At 38.2% G+C, this 16,970-nt stretch overlaps 2 protein-coding genes across 2 annotated transcripts in view; one reads left to right on the plus strand and one right to left on the minus strand.

The window, feature by feature from the left end:
- Positions 1-16,970, minus strand: part of ANKRD45 (ankyrin repeat domain 45) — a 39,967-nt gene that overhangs the window by 13,997 nt on the left and 9,000 nt on the right. The window contains exons 2-3 of the mRNA XM_030887766.2: positions 11,495-11,662; positions 1,514-1,608 (exon numbers count right to left, since the gene is read on the minus strand). Coding sequence (XP_030743626.2) covers positions 1,514-1,608; positions 11,495-11,662 — 263 coding nt within the window. The remainder of the gene's footprint in view (positions 1-1,513; positions 1,609-11,494; positions 11,663-16,970) is intronic.
- Positions 6,040-7,479, plus strand: TEX50 (testis expressed 50). The gene is made up of 2 exons (XM_013005675.1): positions 6,040-6,363; positions 7,252-7,479. Exons 1-2 carry the CDS (start codon positions 6,040-6,042, stop codon positions 7,477-7,479), a joined length of 552 nt encoding a protein of 183 aa, XP_012861129.1.

The raw sequence follows: 16,970 nt of genomic DNA on the forward strand, positions 1-16,970 counted from the left end.
CCCCCTCCCAGGGGGATGGACAACAGAAAAGTGGGTGAATGGAGACATCAGTCAGTGTAAGACATGAAAAAATAATAATAATTTATAAATTATCGAGGGTTTGTGAGGGACAGAGAATGGGGGAGGGAGAGGGAAAAATGAGGAGCTGATACCAAGGGCTCAAATAGAAAGAAAGGGTTTTGAAACTGATGATGGCAACAAATGTACAAATGTGTTTGACATAATGGATGGATATATGGATTGAGATAAGAGCTGTATGAGCCCCCAATAAAATGACTTAAAAAAATAAAATGAACAATGGTTTAATTTAACTAATAAAAAAATCATTCTAATAAGATAAAGGAAAATAACAAGGGCCAATACTAGGTGACTTAACCACTTCAAGACAACTCAGCGGTTATTCCGTAGTACAGATGCTTGCTTCAAACGGTCTGAGTGCAAACCCTGATTCTTCCCACTAGAGAACTTGTGACTGGAGAAATTCTTTAATCTCTCTGAGCCTTGCTTTCCTTCTTTGGTAAAACAAGATAATAACAGTACCTACCTACCTCATAGAGTTATTACCAAAAATAAATTAATTATTGCATATGAAGGTTTTACAAACTGTGTTGGAATGTATCAAGTGCTCCAGAAATATTCATGGAATGAACTGTGTCCCCAGAATACATGTGTTGTAAAGCCTAGCTTCTACGCCTGTGGCTATAATCCCATCTGCGAGCGCACTGCCTCTGCTGTGTTAAAGAGGCAGGATTTGGAGGGGGGTGTGCTTTAATGTTTTCTGAGATTAAACAGAGATTAAACAGGCAAAGGAGAAATGCAAGGAAGGAGGAAGAGAGATGCCAAGACCAGAAACAGAAGTTCAGGGACAAGAGGCTTCCTCCAGGGCCAACAAGAGAAAAAACTTTCCCAAGAGCCAGCACCCCAAATTTGGACGCTCAACCTCCTAAACTGTGAGACAAGAAAATTGTTTGTTAAAGTCACTCTCATCATACTTCAATTAGAGTATTACTAGATAACAAAATTATTAGCTATTATTCTTAATTTCCTTTTTCTTTTAAATATATACATTTTTAAATTTTTGTAACAAAAGGAAATGTCTTACACACTATAAGCAGTGCTTGTCAAAAGCTAATAGTAAATATCACAGTATACAGAGAAATACTGCTGTTGTTTCCATTAAAAGCAAAGAGAGGGAGGAAAGGAAGGCCAAAGGTAGAGCATAAGCATAGAAATGAAAGCGCTACGGCAACTATCTCCACTCATACTGACCTATGGGACAGCGTAGAACTGTCCCTTGAGGTTTCTGAGACTGTCATTCTTTACAGGAGTAGAAAGCCACGTTTTTCTCCCAAAGAGTGGCTGGTGGAATTAAACTGCTGACCTTGTGGTTAGCAACCCAACAGGTAACCACTACACCACCAGGGCTCCTATGAGTTGGGATCAACTTGATGCCAATGAATTTTTGTAAGGCAAAATATTCAGAAGATACCACAATGAGCAGCACAGCACCTACCTTGTCTTCCTTAAGGAGTTTTCCGGGCCCCTTTTCCATGTCTGTAATGGTTGCAAAGAATTTTCCAATACATTTTCTCAGAGTCAGCCTTGCATCTGAACAAAATAGAAACTTAAAATGATCATGGTCAAGCAAAGACTAAACAACTAGGCATAACTGTTTGGAATGTACCATAATATCCAGAGTTTTAGTAAGTGTGTAGGAAATTTGTTGCGGTTGTCGTCAATGAATTTCAACAAAGGTAACACTCAGTTGAAGCGCTGTGTTCCTGGAATGGTGCTTAATGTTTTCAAGAACAATGTAGTATATAACATAGTTCCCCTACTCCCAAAAAAGCCATATATCCTATTAAAATGTCTATTCTGGAGAAAGAGCAAAAAACATTTCCTCTAATAGACAAACTAATTTGATAATCTTTCTTGACCATAACTGAAAATAAACTGAAAAGTAGTTTTCCTCTTTTAAAAAAATAGCGCTTACATTTTTAAAAATCATTTTATTGGGGGCTCGTACAACTCTTATCACAATCCATAAATACATCCATGTGTCAAGCACATTTGTACATTTGTTGCTATCACCATTTTCAAAGCATTTTATTATTACTTGAGCCCTTGGTATCAGCTCCTCGTTTTTCCCTTCCCTTCCCCTCCTTCCCTCCCTCATGAACCCTTGAGAATTTATAAGTTATTATTATTTTTCCATATCTTGCATTGTCCGATGTCTCCCTTTACCCCCTTATCTGTTGTCCATCCCCCAAAGAGGGGGTTATAGGTAGGTCATTGTGATCTGTTCTCTCTTTATCCCCCCCACCTTCCCCTTACCCTCCTGGTATGGCTACTCTCAATATTGGTCCCGAGGAGTTTATCTGTCCTGTATTCCCTGTGTTTCCAGCTTTTATCTGTACCCATGTACATACTCTGTTCCAGCCAAATTTGTAAGGTAGAATTAAGGTCATGATAGTGGGGTGAGGAAGCATTAAAGGACCAGAGGAAAGGTGTATGTTTTATTGGTGCTATTCTGCATCCTGACTGGCCTGTCTTCTCCCCATGTCCATTCTGTAAGGGGATGTCCAGTTGCCTAGAGATTGGCTTTGGGAATAGCACTTATATTAATACCATTCATAACAGCACCACAAGAATGTTATCACAAAATTGTCAATATCTGTTTTTAATAAAACTATAATAATTTCTATGAAATCCAGGACAGGTAAATCTATAGATTACTTATTGATTACAGTAACTGGATTAGTGGTTTCTTGAGGATATGGCAAGGGAGATTGGGGAGAAAAGGGGGCTAGTAACAATGAGTACAAGGAAGAAAGTGTTCTAAAATTTATTGTTGTGATAATTGCATAACTCTTTTTAATATGGCCAAACTATTGAATTGTACAATATGTGGATGATATGCCAAAAACTTGTAATAAAAAACTATAATAATTTCCTGAGAGATGTAGAAGGCTTAAATAGAGAAGCATACCATACTGTGAAATTGGAAAACTAAATATTATAAACTATAAATATGTCGCAATTTAATTTAAAAGCTGGTATATTATTTTCCTATTGCTCCTGTAACCTGTGACCACCACTAATTTGGTCTCTTAAAACAACACAAATTTATCCTCTTACATTCCTGGAGGTCAAAATCAGTTTCATTGGACTAAAGTCAAGATAACTCGCAGGGGTGATTCCTTCTGGGTGTTCTGAAGGAAGAACCCATTTCCTGGCCCTTTACAACTCCTAATAGCCATTGTATCCGTTGGTTTGTAGCTCCTTCCACCATCTTGAAAGAACACAACTTAAATCTTAGCTTTCATCATGACATCACCTTTTCCTCTTCTGTGTCAAAGTTCTTCCCTCAAAGGACAATGTGATCACATTCAAGGCCCATTTAAATAGTCTGAGATAAGCTGTAAGTTTAAGATATTGCTAGTTTTAGCACATCTGCAAAGTTCTTCCTATGACATAAGGTAACATTCAAGAGTTCCAGAGATTGGGACCTAAGAACCTAAGATCACTCACCCTATGTTTATATAAATAAACTCATTAAATCCCAAACAGGAATTTTTGATAAACTTGTTGAAACCACTCTAAAACGCAATTTGGTCACCTTTAGCAAGTAACTTTTCTCGTTCCCATTTGCCTATCTGTACAATGCATTACAAAAGCACTGTTTAAATTAATCTTTGACAAAGGCATAAAACAGCATTAAATGGGAAACATAGGATTTCTTTCTTCAACAAATGGTGCTGGCAAAATTGGATCTCCATCTGCAGAAGAATGAACCCAGGACCCAGACCTCACCCCATTAACGAAAAGGAACTCAAGATGGATCAAAGGCCTAAATGTAAATCCCAGAACTATAAATATCATCAATGTGGAAAAAAAGGACAGACTTAAAGGCTCTAGTGCAGAGCATAGACACTAAACCAAATATAATGAAGGAAATATACAGAGTAGAAGACAAAATAGATGACTGGGACCTACTAACTACATGACACGTGTGTGCATCAAACGACTTTATCAAGCTGATATAAAAGGCTCAAGTAGAAAGAAAATGCTTTGAAAATGATGATCGCAACATATGTTTGTACATAGGCTTGTGCTCGACACAATGAATGAGCATATGGATTGTGATAAGAGCTGTAAGAGCCCCCAATAAAAGTAATTCATAATAAAACAAAGTCTTCATCAAGAGAGTAAAAAGTGAACCCACGGACTAGGAAAAAGTTTTGACAAGATAACAGATAAGGGACTAATCTCTAAAATCTATAGAAAACTCCAACACCTCAATAAGAAAACGATGAATAACTCAATTTAAAAATGGGCAAAAGACATGGGCAGTTCACTGAAGATGTCATCCAAATGGCCCATAGACATGAAAAGATGTCCATGATCGCTAGCCATGTGGGAGATGAAAATCAAAATAATGATGAGATAACACCTTACGCCAACTTCCTGTTTCCTTGGCCCTCAGATATCAACGTGGTTCGGTCTTTCAGTTCCTTCACGTTTGTACTCAAGCACCACCTTATCAGAAAGGCATCTCTGACTGCACTCTCTAAAGCAACACATACTTACGCACTTGTTGGCAAGTTCCTAACCTTCACTCTCTCTCTGGCTCCTTTTTCTCCATAGCACTCACAGATTTCCATGGATGTAATTATCATCTGTATCTCCATACTAGAAAGCAAGGTGAAGATTCTTTTTTTCAATCACCTGCTCCTTGAATAATATTTAGCACATAAATTGAATTGATTTCAACTCATAATGACCTTATATAGAGTTTCCAAGGCTGTAAGTCTTTACAGGAGCAACCAGCTTCCTCTTTCTCGTGAGGAGTAGCTGATGGGTTTGAACTGTGGCTAGTAGCCCAAAGATCAGCACACCAAACTCACTGCCATCGAGTTGTTGCTGATTCATGGCGACCCTGTAGGGCAGGGTAGAACTGCCCCTGTGAGTTTCCATGACGGTAACTCTTCAGGGAAGTAGAAAGCCTTGTCTTTTTCCTGCAGAGCTGCTGGTGGTTTTGAATTGCTGACCTTGCAGATAGCCGCCCAACATGTAGCCACTATGCCACCAAATCCCGATTAGCACATAGAAGGTACCAAATATTAGCTATATGAACATTTACACAGGATTTCTATGCTTATAATATTTCTTCAACTTTAGATGCCCTTCCATGTGCCACCTACCAAAATTCTACCCATTCTTCCAGGTCTGGCACTTCCTACTTCTCTCAAGTTAGAATGCTTTTCTCTTTCAACTATTGCATGATTGTAATTTGAGTTAGCTCTTATTTTAGTCTATCTTGTAATATTTATGATCTTATTCTTTGCTTCTACATTGGAAGTTCCCAGAAGTCAAGGTCTGTTCTCAATGTTTTATCATGTACCATGCTGCCTTTCCTCATCAAATAAACCAAAGGAACAAAAGGAGGGACTTAAAAATTTTGTGGAAAAATTCCATTGTCTTTTCATTCCAATTTTCCACAAACTTTATGAAGCCCCCTCCTACGTGAAAAAGGAGAGAAACACCCACGATTTGTTGAGCTATTTCAAGGGAAGGCATTCAACAGTGAGAAAAGAGAAGCAGCCAATGTTAGGACGTGTGAAAATGGTATACTGCTAACTGTACATTGAAGGGACAAATAAAGCTGCCATACTTCAAAAGAAGGGTTGGAAGGATATAAGGAAATTGTTTCCATAAAATTCTATTAATATGATTACTGTCTGAATTTATAAGCTGATAGAATATTAGTAAAGTCTTTATTCCTGCACAAATTTTAATAGCCCAAACATCCTGGCAAGCAAACAAGAAAAGTATAAGAAATCCAAGGTAACTGACCAGGTGACACCTTTTGGTTCCAATGTGGTTCTTTATGATGTCACTGAGCTTATCCCTCCATCCGTATGCCTCATGATGTTACAATGATCACTGGTGTCTATTTTTGCTGACTCACAAGATCTGATATGCCTCGAGCAAAGCAATTTGGGGGCTATATATATTTTTCTCCAATTGTGAAAGATAATGTCTATTCAAGGACTAGCTGTGATTTCTTCTTTGTTGTTTATCTGCTTCTTCAGAGGGAGGTTCTGCATTTGTGATGGAACTATCTGGACAAAGGTTGGATGGGAGATTTTTCCAGAAGAAGTGCACTACCCAAAAGTAACGCCTACTCAGTCCCACTGCCTACCCTACCCTCTGAACAAATTATGCTGCAGTTTTGCTAATATGGATCTATATCATGGTTCTTTGCATCTGTTTTATATTCTTGTTCAAGCTCTCATTTTAATCCTATTTGTTTTATCTGTTCATTACCTGTGGATGAAATGGAAGAAACACAAAAAGAAGGTGAATTAGTGATGTAAATAATAGTTACAGAATCTAAGAAACTTTAAGACATAAGCCTCTTTAAAGGCAGGTACTATGTCTTATTCATCTCAACCTTTCGCACTTTCCCTAGTATCAAGCACAGTGCCGTGAATATACTAAGAACTCAACAAATGTGCATTTAATTAGAAAGTTTAAGACTTTATAGCCCAATCCCTCTTCTTCAAGTTACAAAGTAGATCAAGAAGGTAGTTAGCTATGATAAGTAGAAGGTTTATAAAATGGAATTATTTGACTTTGCCCTGATGGCCATTTAATCTTTCTCAGCTGTGTCATCCATAAAATGAAGAACCTGGATCCCTTCCAGATACAAGAAGGTGAAATATGAAACAGTTGGCAGTGCATTTTGTAAAAGGACTGTAAGCTAATTTCTAATGATAGGATAACTGTCTAGGGAATGGAGCTCCTAAACCATTTCTCACCTTTGCCAATGGATGCCAACCATATTTTGTGGCACTTTAAAAAACTCATCGACATTAAAAGCAATTAGATGTTTGTGTTTTATTATCTTTAAAGTGACTACAACTTTTTAATATCAGTATCCGTGAGGATACTTGCTGTGGGAATATAGTTTGCAAATTTTAAACTAATTCCTCCCAGAAGAATGCTCTAATCATAGAACTAATTAAATATTTACTGATGTAATAATTGTCACTAAAGCCTTATTTGGAGCACATATAAAAGAATATTTCTTCTGTACTTTTATCTTTCTTCCATAGTGACCTTTCTCTTGTAAAAATTGGTGTGTAAGGTATTTTGATTGTATACAAGTTTATATATTTTTAAAAGCTTCAATTTGAACTACAAAAAAGAAAATATATGTAATATCATTTGTTTTTCTCCTTTTAGCTGAAAACACAAGTCTCCTTAGATACCTCTGGGAATGATCTAGAAAGCTTGTCCACCTATGACATTGACCAAATACTCTGCAGACTGTTGGCCACGTCAATGATGACAAAGTACCTGAAGCAAGCTTCCCATCGTCCTCCCGCTAAGAAAGTTAAGCATCCCCAATCAAAGAAGAAGAAGGAAGGGAAGGAGCCAAAAGCTACTAGACATATACAAATGCAAATATAGCATCTGGAGATTTCAAAAGAGATAGACTGAGAGGACTCCTCTAAGGGTGAAAATTCTTCTTTGGGAGGCTTTGTAATTTTGGTCACATTCTTGAATGAAATTGTCCAAAGAAGTCAGGGTTGAAAAGTTATTTCCTTCCAGCAAAAAAAAAAAAAAAGGGAATCCAAACTTACTAAAGGGGAAAGGCTACAAATGATCACTGCTACCTCTTTCAGTATTTGCTTCTTTTTAAAGTGTTAGACTACTAGGGATTGGCCAATCTGTAGAGTAGAATCTAAGCATATTGTTTTAATAAATATCTGATATAAATAACATATGTAGATTTGCCTAAGCATACTTTATGTTCACACGGAGGCTTTTAATCCCAGCTTAGTTGGCCAAGACTGCATGAAAGTATGAGGAAACAGAGCAGAAATCCTTAGATACCTCTGGGAATGATCTAGAAAGCTTGTCCACCTATGACATTGACCAAATACTGTGCAGACTGTTGGCCACGTCAATGACGGCAAAGTACCTGAAGTGCTTTTCAGTGTAAAGAATGCAGTAAAATAGCTATCAATAATTTTAAGTTTTCAAAGATCTGTGGATCAGCCACATCAGTTTAGAAAACTACAGTTACTGTATTTTTCTAATAAAAACTGAGGGGGGGGGATGCAAGTAGAACAGCAGATGTGATTTAAAGTATTTTGAAAAATCCAGAAAAACATGCTATATCCATAAGGGTATGGAATACAAGGAAGACAAAAACATTTAAACCATCTTTGAATAATAATAAATGACTATCTAGTCTTTACAAGTGATGAAAATGAGCAGTGTCTATCTTGTGCAATATGGATTAATACAAGCTTATTTCTGGTTCCTTGTCTACACCCTCTTCCACACCGGGGCCCTTGTTTACCACAACCCCACCCTTGCTCTTCCATTATGTTCTATTCAGTCCCTTCAGAGTTTGAGCTAACAGAACTAATTCCTTCTAAAAGGGCACATACAAAGCTAATTCCCAAAGCACTACTGCAGAATCATAGAAACCTTTCAGCAAAAATGTAAAAACGTGAAGCATTGATTCCCAACATCTCCTCCTCTAGGTCGATGCCCTCCACACCACGTCAAACGGCAGTTTGGACCTCATTGAGGTTGCTCACACGGTGCTGCTTGAAAATGTTTTCAGAGTCTGGGGAACAAAAAGAAGCCTCAAGGGGCAAGATCGGGGCTGTAGGGCTGATGGGATAAGGTTTTCCAATGATATCCTCAGAGGATGGCCTTTGCTACCCTACAAGAATGCACTCTCATGGTTTTTGAAACAGATTCCTCAGCACAACTCCTCTCAACAACGCACTTTCAAATTTCTTAAAACTTCTTCATAATAAGCCACTCTGGTGGTTCTGTGTGTTTCAAGAAAATTGATCACCCCTTTGTAATCTAAAAGACAGTCTCCACAGCCACCTGAGCTGGCTGCACTTGAACTAGCCAGCAGATCTCGGACCTCTTTGTGAAGGCAGCCTAACAAGGTCCAGACAAGTGGATAACTTGTCTCCAGCCACCCTCTGACTTCAGAGGGACACTTAGGTGTGTTATGTTTGGAACAAGCCTCTGCGTGTATGAACCGAAATCCTTACAGCAATGCTTTCTGAGTTACCTGCGTGTGTACTTCTTTAAATGAAGAACTCCTGAAGACTTGAATAACAAAACAAAACAAAAACCCAGTCTCAAGAATCCAGAGAAAATATTTTGTAATAGCTCTAGAAACTAAAGTTGAAATCTTAGCAGTACAGACAAAACTCCCTAGAATATGGCATCCCCAACCCCTGAAATCGCCTAATTACTAAATCTGAATTAAATGCTAAATTTTATGTGGAATGGTTTAGATTTTGACATTCTCTATATTACCACCAAGTTTCAAATCACATTCCATCAGCAATCTGTAAACAAGTAAGCTATTTTTTATAGTTTGGGATTTTTTTAATCAGTCCATGGACTGATCATATATAATGTGGTTTTGGGGTTTGTTTTTTTTATTGCCATGTGAGGTATAATTCCTCCACAAGAAGCTCAGGCCCCAATGAGCCCCCCTGCAGCAGAAATGTAAAGGTCTCTGCACCTCTAACGATCTGCAGTTTCAGAAGCCCAACGTACAGGGTTGCCGTGACCCGGACTCAGCCCAATGGCAGAAAGTAACTAGTGGATGTAGCGAAGGAAATCACCACTGAATCTCCAAATCTGTAAGCCCTAAATTCACTGTGCTCAAAAGATGCTACAGCAAAATTTGTTCCTGGATGGTGACTTAGATGTCAGAGGGAACATGAATTCTTCAAAAAATGGATTTTAAATTATGGCATGTGAATTACACTTAAGACAATTTCATAGCCAATCGAAGAACTGTTTGCTTTTTGTTTCACTAATAGATCTAATCATAAAATAAAAAATCTTAACATCTAGAAAGAATGTCCCTTAAACAGCTTTTAGTACAATGGACAATCACCTATAATATACAAAATAAAACTCACATTTTCCTTTCTGTACATGCTTCCTTCCCTTTGATTTCCCTAATTCTATCCATCTTTCTTGGCTCAAAGCAGAGAAAACCAGAAAGTTTTCACTTGGGTTTTATTGACTACTTAGAGCATAGCTAGCTATGGATGACCTTGAGAAGAACGGGACTTACAGAGCACGTAATTGTGCTCCCGAGGAATGTGTCAATGGATCCAACGCAAACAGAAGAAGGGAATTCCGTATGGTTAAACATCAGGAAAGGTGTGCAACAGGGTTGCATCCTCTCACCATACTTAAACTGTATGCTGAGCAAATCATCAAAGAAGCTGGATTATATGAAGAAGAATGTGGCATTAAGATTAGAGGAAGGATTATTAACAATCTGAAATATGCAAATGACACAACCTTGCTTTCTGAAAGTTGGGAGGACTTGAAGCACTTGATGAAGATCAAAGATTGTAGCCATCAGTATGGATTATAACAATGTAAAGAAGACCAAAATCCTCGCAACTGGATCAGTCGGTAACATCATAATAAATGGAGCAAAATTTAAATTTGTCAAGGATGTTGCCTTGCTTTACTCCACGATTAACGCTCATGGAAGCAACAGTCAACAGATTAAAAGATGCATTTCATTAGGTAAATCTGTGGTACAAGACCTCTGTGGAGTATTAAAGAGCAAGCCTGTTACTTTGAGGACTAACGTGTGCCGGACCCAGGCCATGGTTTTTTGTTTTGTTTTGTTTTTTTTGTCATGGTGTTTTCAATGTGTTCAAAATTTTCAATTTTCATAAGCATGTGAAAAGTTAGATATTAAATAAGAAAAAACAAAGAAGAAGGGGAGTGTTTCAATTGTGGTGCTAGGGAACAATATTCAAAGTACCATGGACTGCTAAAAGGACAAACAATTCTGTCTTGGAAGAAATACAGCAAGAGTGATCCTTAGAGACAAGGATGGTGAAACTTTGTCTCTCAAACTTTGGACATGTTGTCTAGCGAGGCTAGTCCCTAAGAAGTGAACTCTCGCTGCCATCCAGTCAATGTTGATCATAGCGACCCCCTGTGGATTTCTGAGACTGTAACTGTTTATGGAAGTAGAAAGCCCACTCTCTCCCGAGGAGTTGCTGGTGATTTCGAACTACCAACCAGGCGGATCACAGCCCAAAGCATAACCACTATACCACCAGGCCTCCTAGGTAAAGTGGAAAGGCAGCAAAAAAGAGGAAGACCCTCAACAAAACAGATTGAACAACAAAAAAGCCTCATTCTGTAGACACCATTCGATAAACTGACAATTTTCTAATCTGCACAGTATCTATTATATATAGTTTTAGGCCAATAATGAAAATTTAAAGGCAAATGGCATATATTACTATCAACAATAACTGTAGTATCTACAAATAAAACTGATGAGAGATGAAAATATCAATCATCTCTTTGCTTTGCTGAAGACATAAGCCTATATTTCAAAGAAGAAAAGTAAACTAAATTAATTACTTTTTCAACACCTTGTAAACTTTCTTACCTGCCCAATCCAGGAATTCAACACATTCAGTCTGGGAATACCGAGCAGCGACATCTCGTGCAGTTTCTTCCCGGAAATTCAGAGCTGCTATATCAACATCCAAATCCACTAGCACTTTCAAAGTTTCTAGCCGACCCCAAGCTGCAGCACAGTGTAAGAGTGTATAACCTAACAAACAGAACAAAAACGGTAGGTTATACTACACTACAATGTGTTAGGCTACTTTATGCAATCAAATAGTATCAAGTATTCATTATGTTCTAAGTGATTCTAAGTGCTTTATATCGTTGCTCGTTGCTGGTTTCATAATAACCTTGTGAGGATGGAACAAATACCAATCTTCATTTTATAGATAAGGAAACTAAAGTCCAAAGACGTTAAGAAACTTATCCAAAGAATACAGCCAATGAATGATGGACCCAAGATACTAACAAAGACTGTGTGAAAACTCAGCTCTCGGCACCTTCTACGGAAGATGGTAATTACCTGTTCTTACCGGATGCCATCAAGTCAATTTCAACTTGTAGCTACCTATGGACAACAGAATAAAACCCCACCAGTTCCGCAGCATCCTCCCACAGGTGGCTGTGTTTCATCTCAGTGTTGCAGTACCTGTGGCAGTCTAGCTCCCCAACAGTCTTTTATTTTAGAACACAGCTTGCCCCATGATTTTAGTCTAAGGAATTTCATCAAACTCTAATTACTCTGGCATTCTCATTAATGCAAGTAAACAAAGTACTACAACTGCATATACCTTTGGTTTGGGAGGCAATCATGAATTGAAATTGAAATTAGGAGCTGTGACATTAAAAATATATTTCTTAGATTTACTGAGGTGACTGCCATCAGATAAAGCTAAAAAATATTGGAGGCATATTTAGAATATTTTCAGATTTAAAAAAAAAATCAAGCCAAAGGTCATTTTCATTTAGCAGAAACAATATTTTAGCATTCATACTTATGATTCACTAAATTGGTGAAAGGAGAAAGTACTCCTACAAGAAGTATTGAGCAAGAGAATGAACTTTTACTTAATTCTAAGCACTTTATATGGTATTGTACTTACTCCTAATAAACCTGTGAGATAGATTTAATAGCCCTGAGTTTTAAAAGAGAAATATTTTCAAAAGCAAAAATTCATTAAATCCATGTGAACATCTTTAAATTAAAAAATCAAGATTTCTTACGAAGAGAGCTACATATGAAGGAATTTGCAAACATTCTTTTCTTCCCTTCTTCAAGATGGTCTATTAGAAAAAATATATATACATATTATTGTAGTCCATTAGCCCTATTAACTTTCCAAGAGGAGGAAAGCATTTGAATAAGTTGTTGTTGTTAGGTGTGATCAAGTTGGTTCCGACCCACAGCAACACAACAGAAGGAAACACTACACAATGCTGAGCCATCCTCACTTATGCCTGAACCCGTTGATGCAGCCACTGTGTCAATCCATCTCGTTGAGGGCCTTCCTCGTGTTCGCTGCTCCTCCACTTTACCAAGCATGATGTCCTTTTCCAGGGACTGGTCTCTCCTGACAATAAGTCCAAAGGATGTAAGATGAAATCTCGCCATCCTTACCTCTAAGGACACCCTGGCCATACTTCTTCCGAGACAGATTTGTTTGTTCTTTTAGCAGTCCTGGGTACTTTCAATAGGTTGTTAATAAACCTTCCTCCCATCCTGCTGCCACTTCAGTCTTCATATAATTCAGCTTTTTGATTATGTGATCAGGATCAGGTTGAACAAGCATTGTGAGAGGCTACAACCCTGAAGCACACCTTCCCTGATTTTGAACCATGCAGTATTCCCTCGTTTTCTTCTGCTCCTTGATCCATGTACAAATTCCATAGGAGCACAATTTAACTGTGATGCCAAAAAAGCATCCAGTTCAGGAAAGGATTATCCTACAGTTCTCATAATAATTGCAACAAGTTTTGGACCCCATAAGGGGGAAGCATAGTGGGTACCCTAGCAGGGAGAAGGGATTATAAAGTATTCATGAAAGGGATTCTTTCAGAAGAAACAAAACAGAACCAATCTCATTGTGAAAAACTGAAAACATTTTTTTTCTTTTTAAAATGTTACTGGGGGCTTGTACAACTCATAACATTCCATACATACATCCATTGTGTCAAACACATTTGTACATTTGTTGCCATCATCATTCTCAAAACATTTGCTTTCTACTTGAGTCCTTGGTATCAGCTCTTCATGTTCCCCCTCCCTCCCTGCCAACCCTCCCTCAGGAAGAAACCCTGAAAACGTAATCCCTGATGCTATTGAGTGGATCACAACTCCTGGAGAACACATGAGTGTCAGACAAACTGAACTTGAAAGGGTTCTCAGTGGATGTAACTTTATGAAAGAGAAATCACCAGGCCTGACTCTGTGTGTGTGTGTGTGTGTGTGTGTGTGTGTGTGTGTGAACTTGAAAAAACTTGAATGGTTGCATAACTTGTAATCACGTGTCACTGAATTTCACATGTAAAGAGTGTTGAATTGAAACATGTTCCGCTGTGTGTGTTCTCAGCAACAACAAAAGCATCTCCGGCCTAGGCCAAGATCTATAGATGTCCAGAACCTAGAAATTGATAGGATTTGTCCATAGTCTTTTTTTAAAGGCCAAGAAGTAATTGTGCAACTAAGAGTAGTACTATTTATAGGACCTGGAGGTGTCAAAACTACTTCACATTGCATTTCTCAAAACACAAACATATAGTTTGATTAAAATAAGAAGTGAAGCTCTGATATTCAATTCTGTATGTTTATAAGCTTCATTTGCTCCATTTTTCCAGGTAACAAGGCCATGAGAAATGACTCACCATCCAAATAAGAAAGTGACTGACACACCTTAGTGTAGTTTATTATTTTATAAGAATAAAAAAATGAATGCCAAATTCACTCACATATTCATACTTTCTTCTGTAGAATCATCCTCATGGAGTGCCATATTATCATCACATATAATCCCCAGAATTATGCCTGATTTATTCCCTTCTCTTTAAGAGAACATCTACCTAGGAAACAAGTAGTCTTAGAAAATTTAACTGAGGAAATGTCTGTTTTTCCTATTGCTACTGAAACAAATTTAGCAATTAAAATCAGCATCCACGTATTGCCACGCAGTTCTGTAGGTACAGTGCAATGGATTACTTGCTATGGTTCTTCTAGCCATAGTCTTTGTAACCTACACCATAGTAGAGAAGTGTGGCAGCAGAGACAGCAGCATAAAGCACAAAAACAGAGCAGCAGGCATCCCAGCCCATGGAATAATCTGAGTGTCTTTGGGCAGAAGGCTTGATTGTGGAGTGTGGTAGCTCCAAGCACTTAATTGGGGGAGCTAAATTCACTGACTCACAGAGCCAGAGTCAAACAAAGTCAGGCTAAGGTGTTTTGCAAACTAGCATTCCCCTTGGGCATTTATTGGCAGCACTAAAAGAACTTTGTAATACTGCCCAGGCAGAGCAGAGGCCAACAGGTGGAGTGGCTGAGAGGCTGAGGACCAGAGATAATGTGTCCCTGAGGGCATGCTGATCAGAGGCTGTTCTAACAGGAAGAAATGTATCCTGAGCATTTCTGATCCCACACTGTACCATGTTCACTTCTCTAGTAAACCCCATAACCATGAGTATTATCTGCGAGTTCTGTGTAACCATTGCAATGAATTTTGCTATGAAGCAGAGAAGCAGAGCATGCCTTAGGAGGGACAGTTGATTTCAGAAGTGATAAAGAAGGTTGGAAAGTAGAGGCATATCTGACCTCTACCTCATAGTAATCAGCCTTGAGCTAATGTTGAATTTGATTCTCCTTCCTTCCTTGTGAAGTTGGAAGAGGTTAGACAATGCCATTTTTATAGGTCACAAACCAAGGAGAGTATGGCTCAGCAGGGTCCTCAGCCTAGTCTCCAATGGTCAAAATCAAGATGTTGGCTGACCTGGTGGAAAATCTACTTCAGAGTCCATTCAGGTAGGCATAATTCAGCTCCTTGCAGTTGAGAGGCTGAGGTCCCCATTCCCTTGCTGGCTGACAACCAGGAGCCCCTCTCAATTCTTTAAGGCTGTCGGCATTCCTCATCATATTACGTTCTCTATGCAAATCAGCAATGACACAGCAAGTCTTTCCCGCACGTCAAATCCCTTTGACTTCTGCCCAATCTCTTCTGATACTAGTTGGACAAAGTTCTCTTCTTTTACAGGTTCAGGTGATTAGATTGAGTCCACCTGCATAATCCAGGATGATCCTTGTATTTTAAGATCCACAACTTTAATTACATCTACAAAGTCCCTTTTGACTTATAAGGTAACATACAGATCCTAGGGATTGGGGTGCAGACACTTCAGGGAGTCATTCTGCCTACCATAGTCTATCCACTGGCCCTGAAAGATTCACATGTTTTCCAAATGCAAAATACATTCACCCCCATTTCAAGGGTCTCATCTAATTATAACATCAAAATGAAGTCCAAAAGAGCTGGCTTCTCAAAGTATACTTGACCATAATTGCACAGATGGAGTAAAGCCTGCAGAAGTAGTCTTTGGGTTCTCAATTTGCTGATGGAGCACGGGTTTAGAATGAGAAGAACCAGCTGCTAACATCAATTAATAATTAGAATTGGAATGTGTGAATCTAGAAAAATTAGAAGTCAGCAAAGCTGAAATGGAATGTTTAAAGATTGATACTCTGAGCTGAAATGGACTGGTACTTGGCCATTTTGAATAAAAAAAATTAGATGGTTTATTGCACCAGGAATAACACAATAAAAAGGAATAGCATTGCATTCATTGTCAATTTTTTTTTATTTTAAGTAAAAAATCTTAAGTACATTTAAAGATCTAGCTTGAAGTTCCATTCTGTCTGTGATAGGATAATACCTATCCTCATACAAGGAAATCCAACTAATACAATGATTATTTAAATTTTTGCACCAACCACAGAAGCTAGTGGTACAGAAATTTAAGAATTCTACCAATGTCTTCAGTTTGAAATTGATCAAGATGCACTGATAATTACTGGCAATTGAAATACAAATGTTGGAAACAAAGAGGAAGGAACAGTAGTTGAAAAATATGGTCTTAGTGATAGAAACGAAGCTGGAGCTAGCACGATAGAATTTTGTAAGACCAACAACTTCTTCATCACAAATACCGTTTTTCAACAACAAAGAAAGCAACTGATGATACTCGTGGACTTCTTCAGATGGAGTACACAGATATCACATTGACTACATCTGTGGAAGAATCAGCAGGAAAAACCAAGTAAGGGGCCGACTATAGAACAGACCATTAATTGCTCATGTGTAAGTTCAAGATGAAGCTGAAGATGAAGCAACAAAGCCCACATGGAACAACATATCAACCTGTGTGATCACGAGGTGTCAAACGGATCACTGAAGACAAATGGATGCATAAGCAAATGTGGCGAAGAAAGCTGATGGTGCCCGGCTATCAAAAAGTATAGCGTCTGGGGTCTTAAA

The sequence above is a fragment of the Echinops telfairi genome, unplaced genomic scaffold (genome assembly GCF_000313985.2).
Source record: "Echinops telfairi isolate 266 unplaced genomic scaffold, ASM31398v2 ScPeMD7_7424;HRSCAF=8462, whole genome shotgun sequence".
NCBI classification, from domain to species: domain Eukaryota; kingdom Metazoa; phylum Chordata; class Mammalia; order Afrosoricida; family Tenrecidae; genus Echinops; species Echinops telfairi.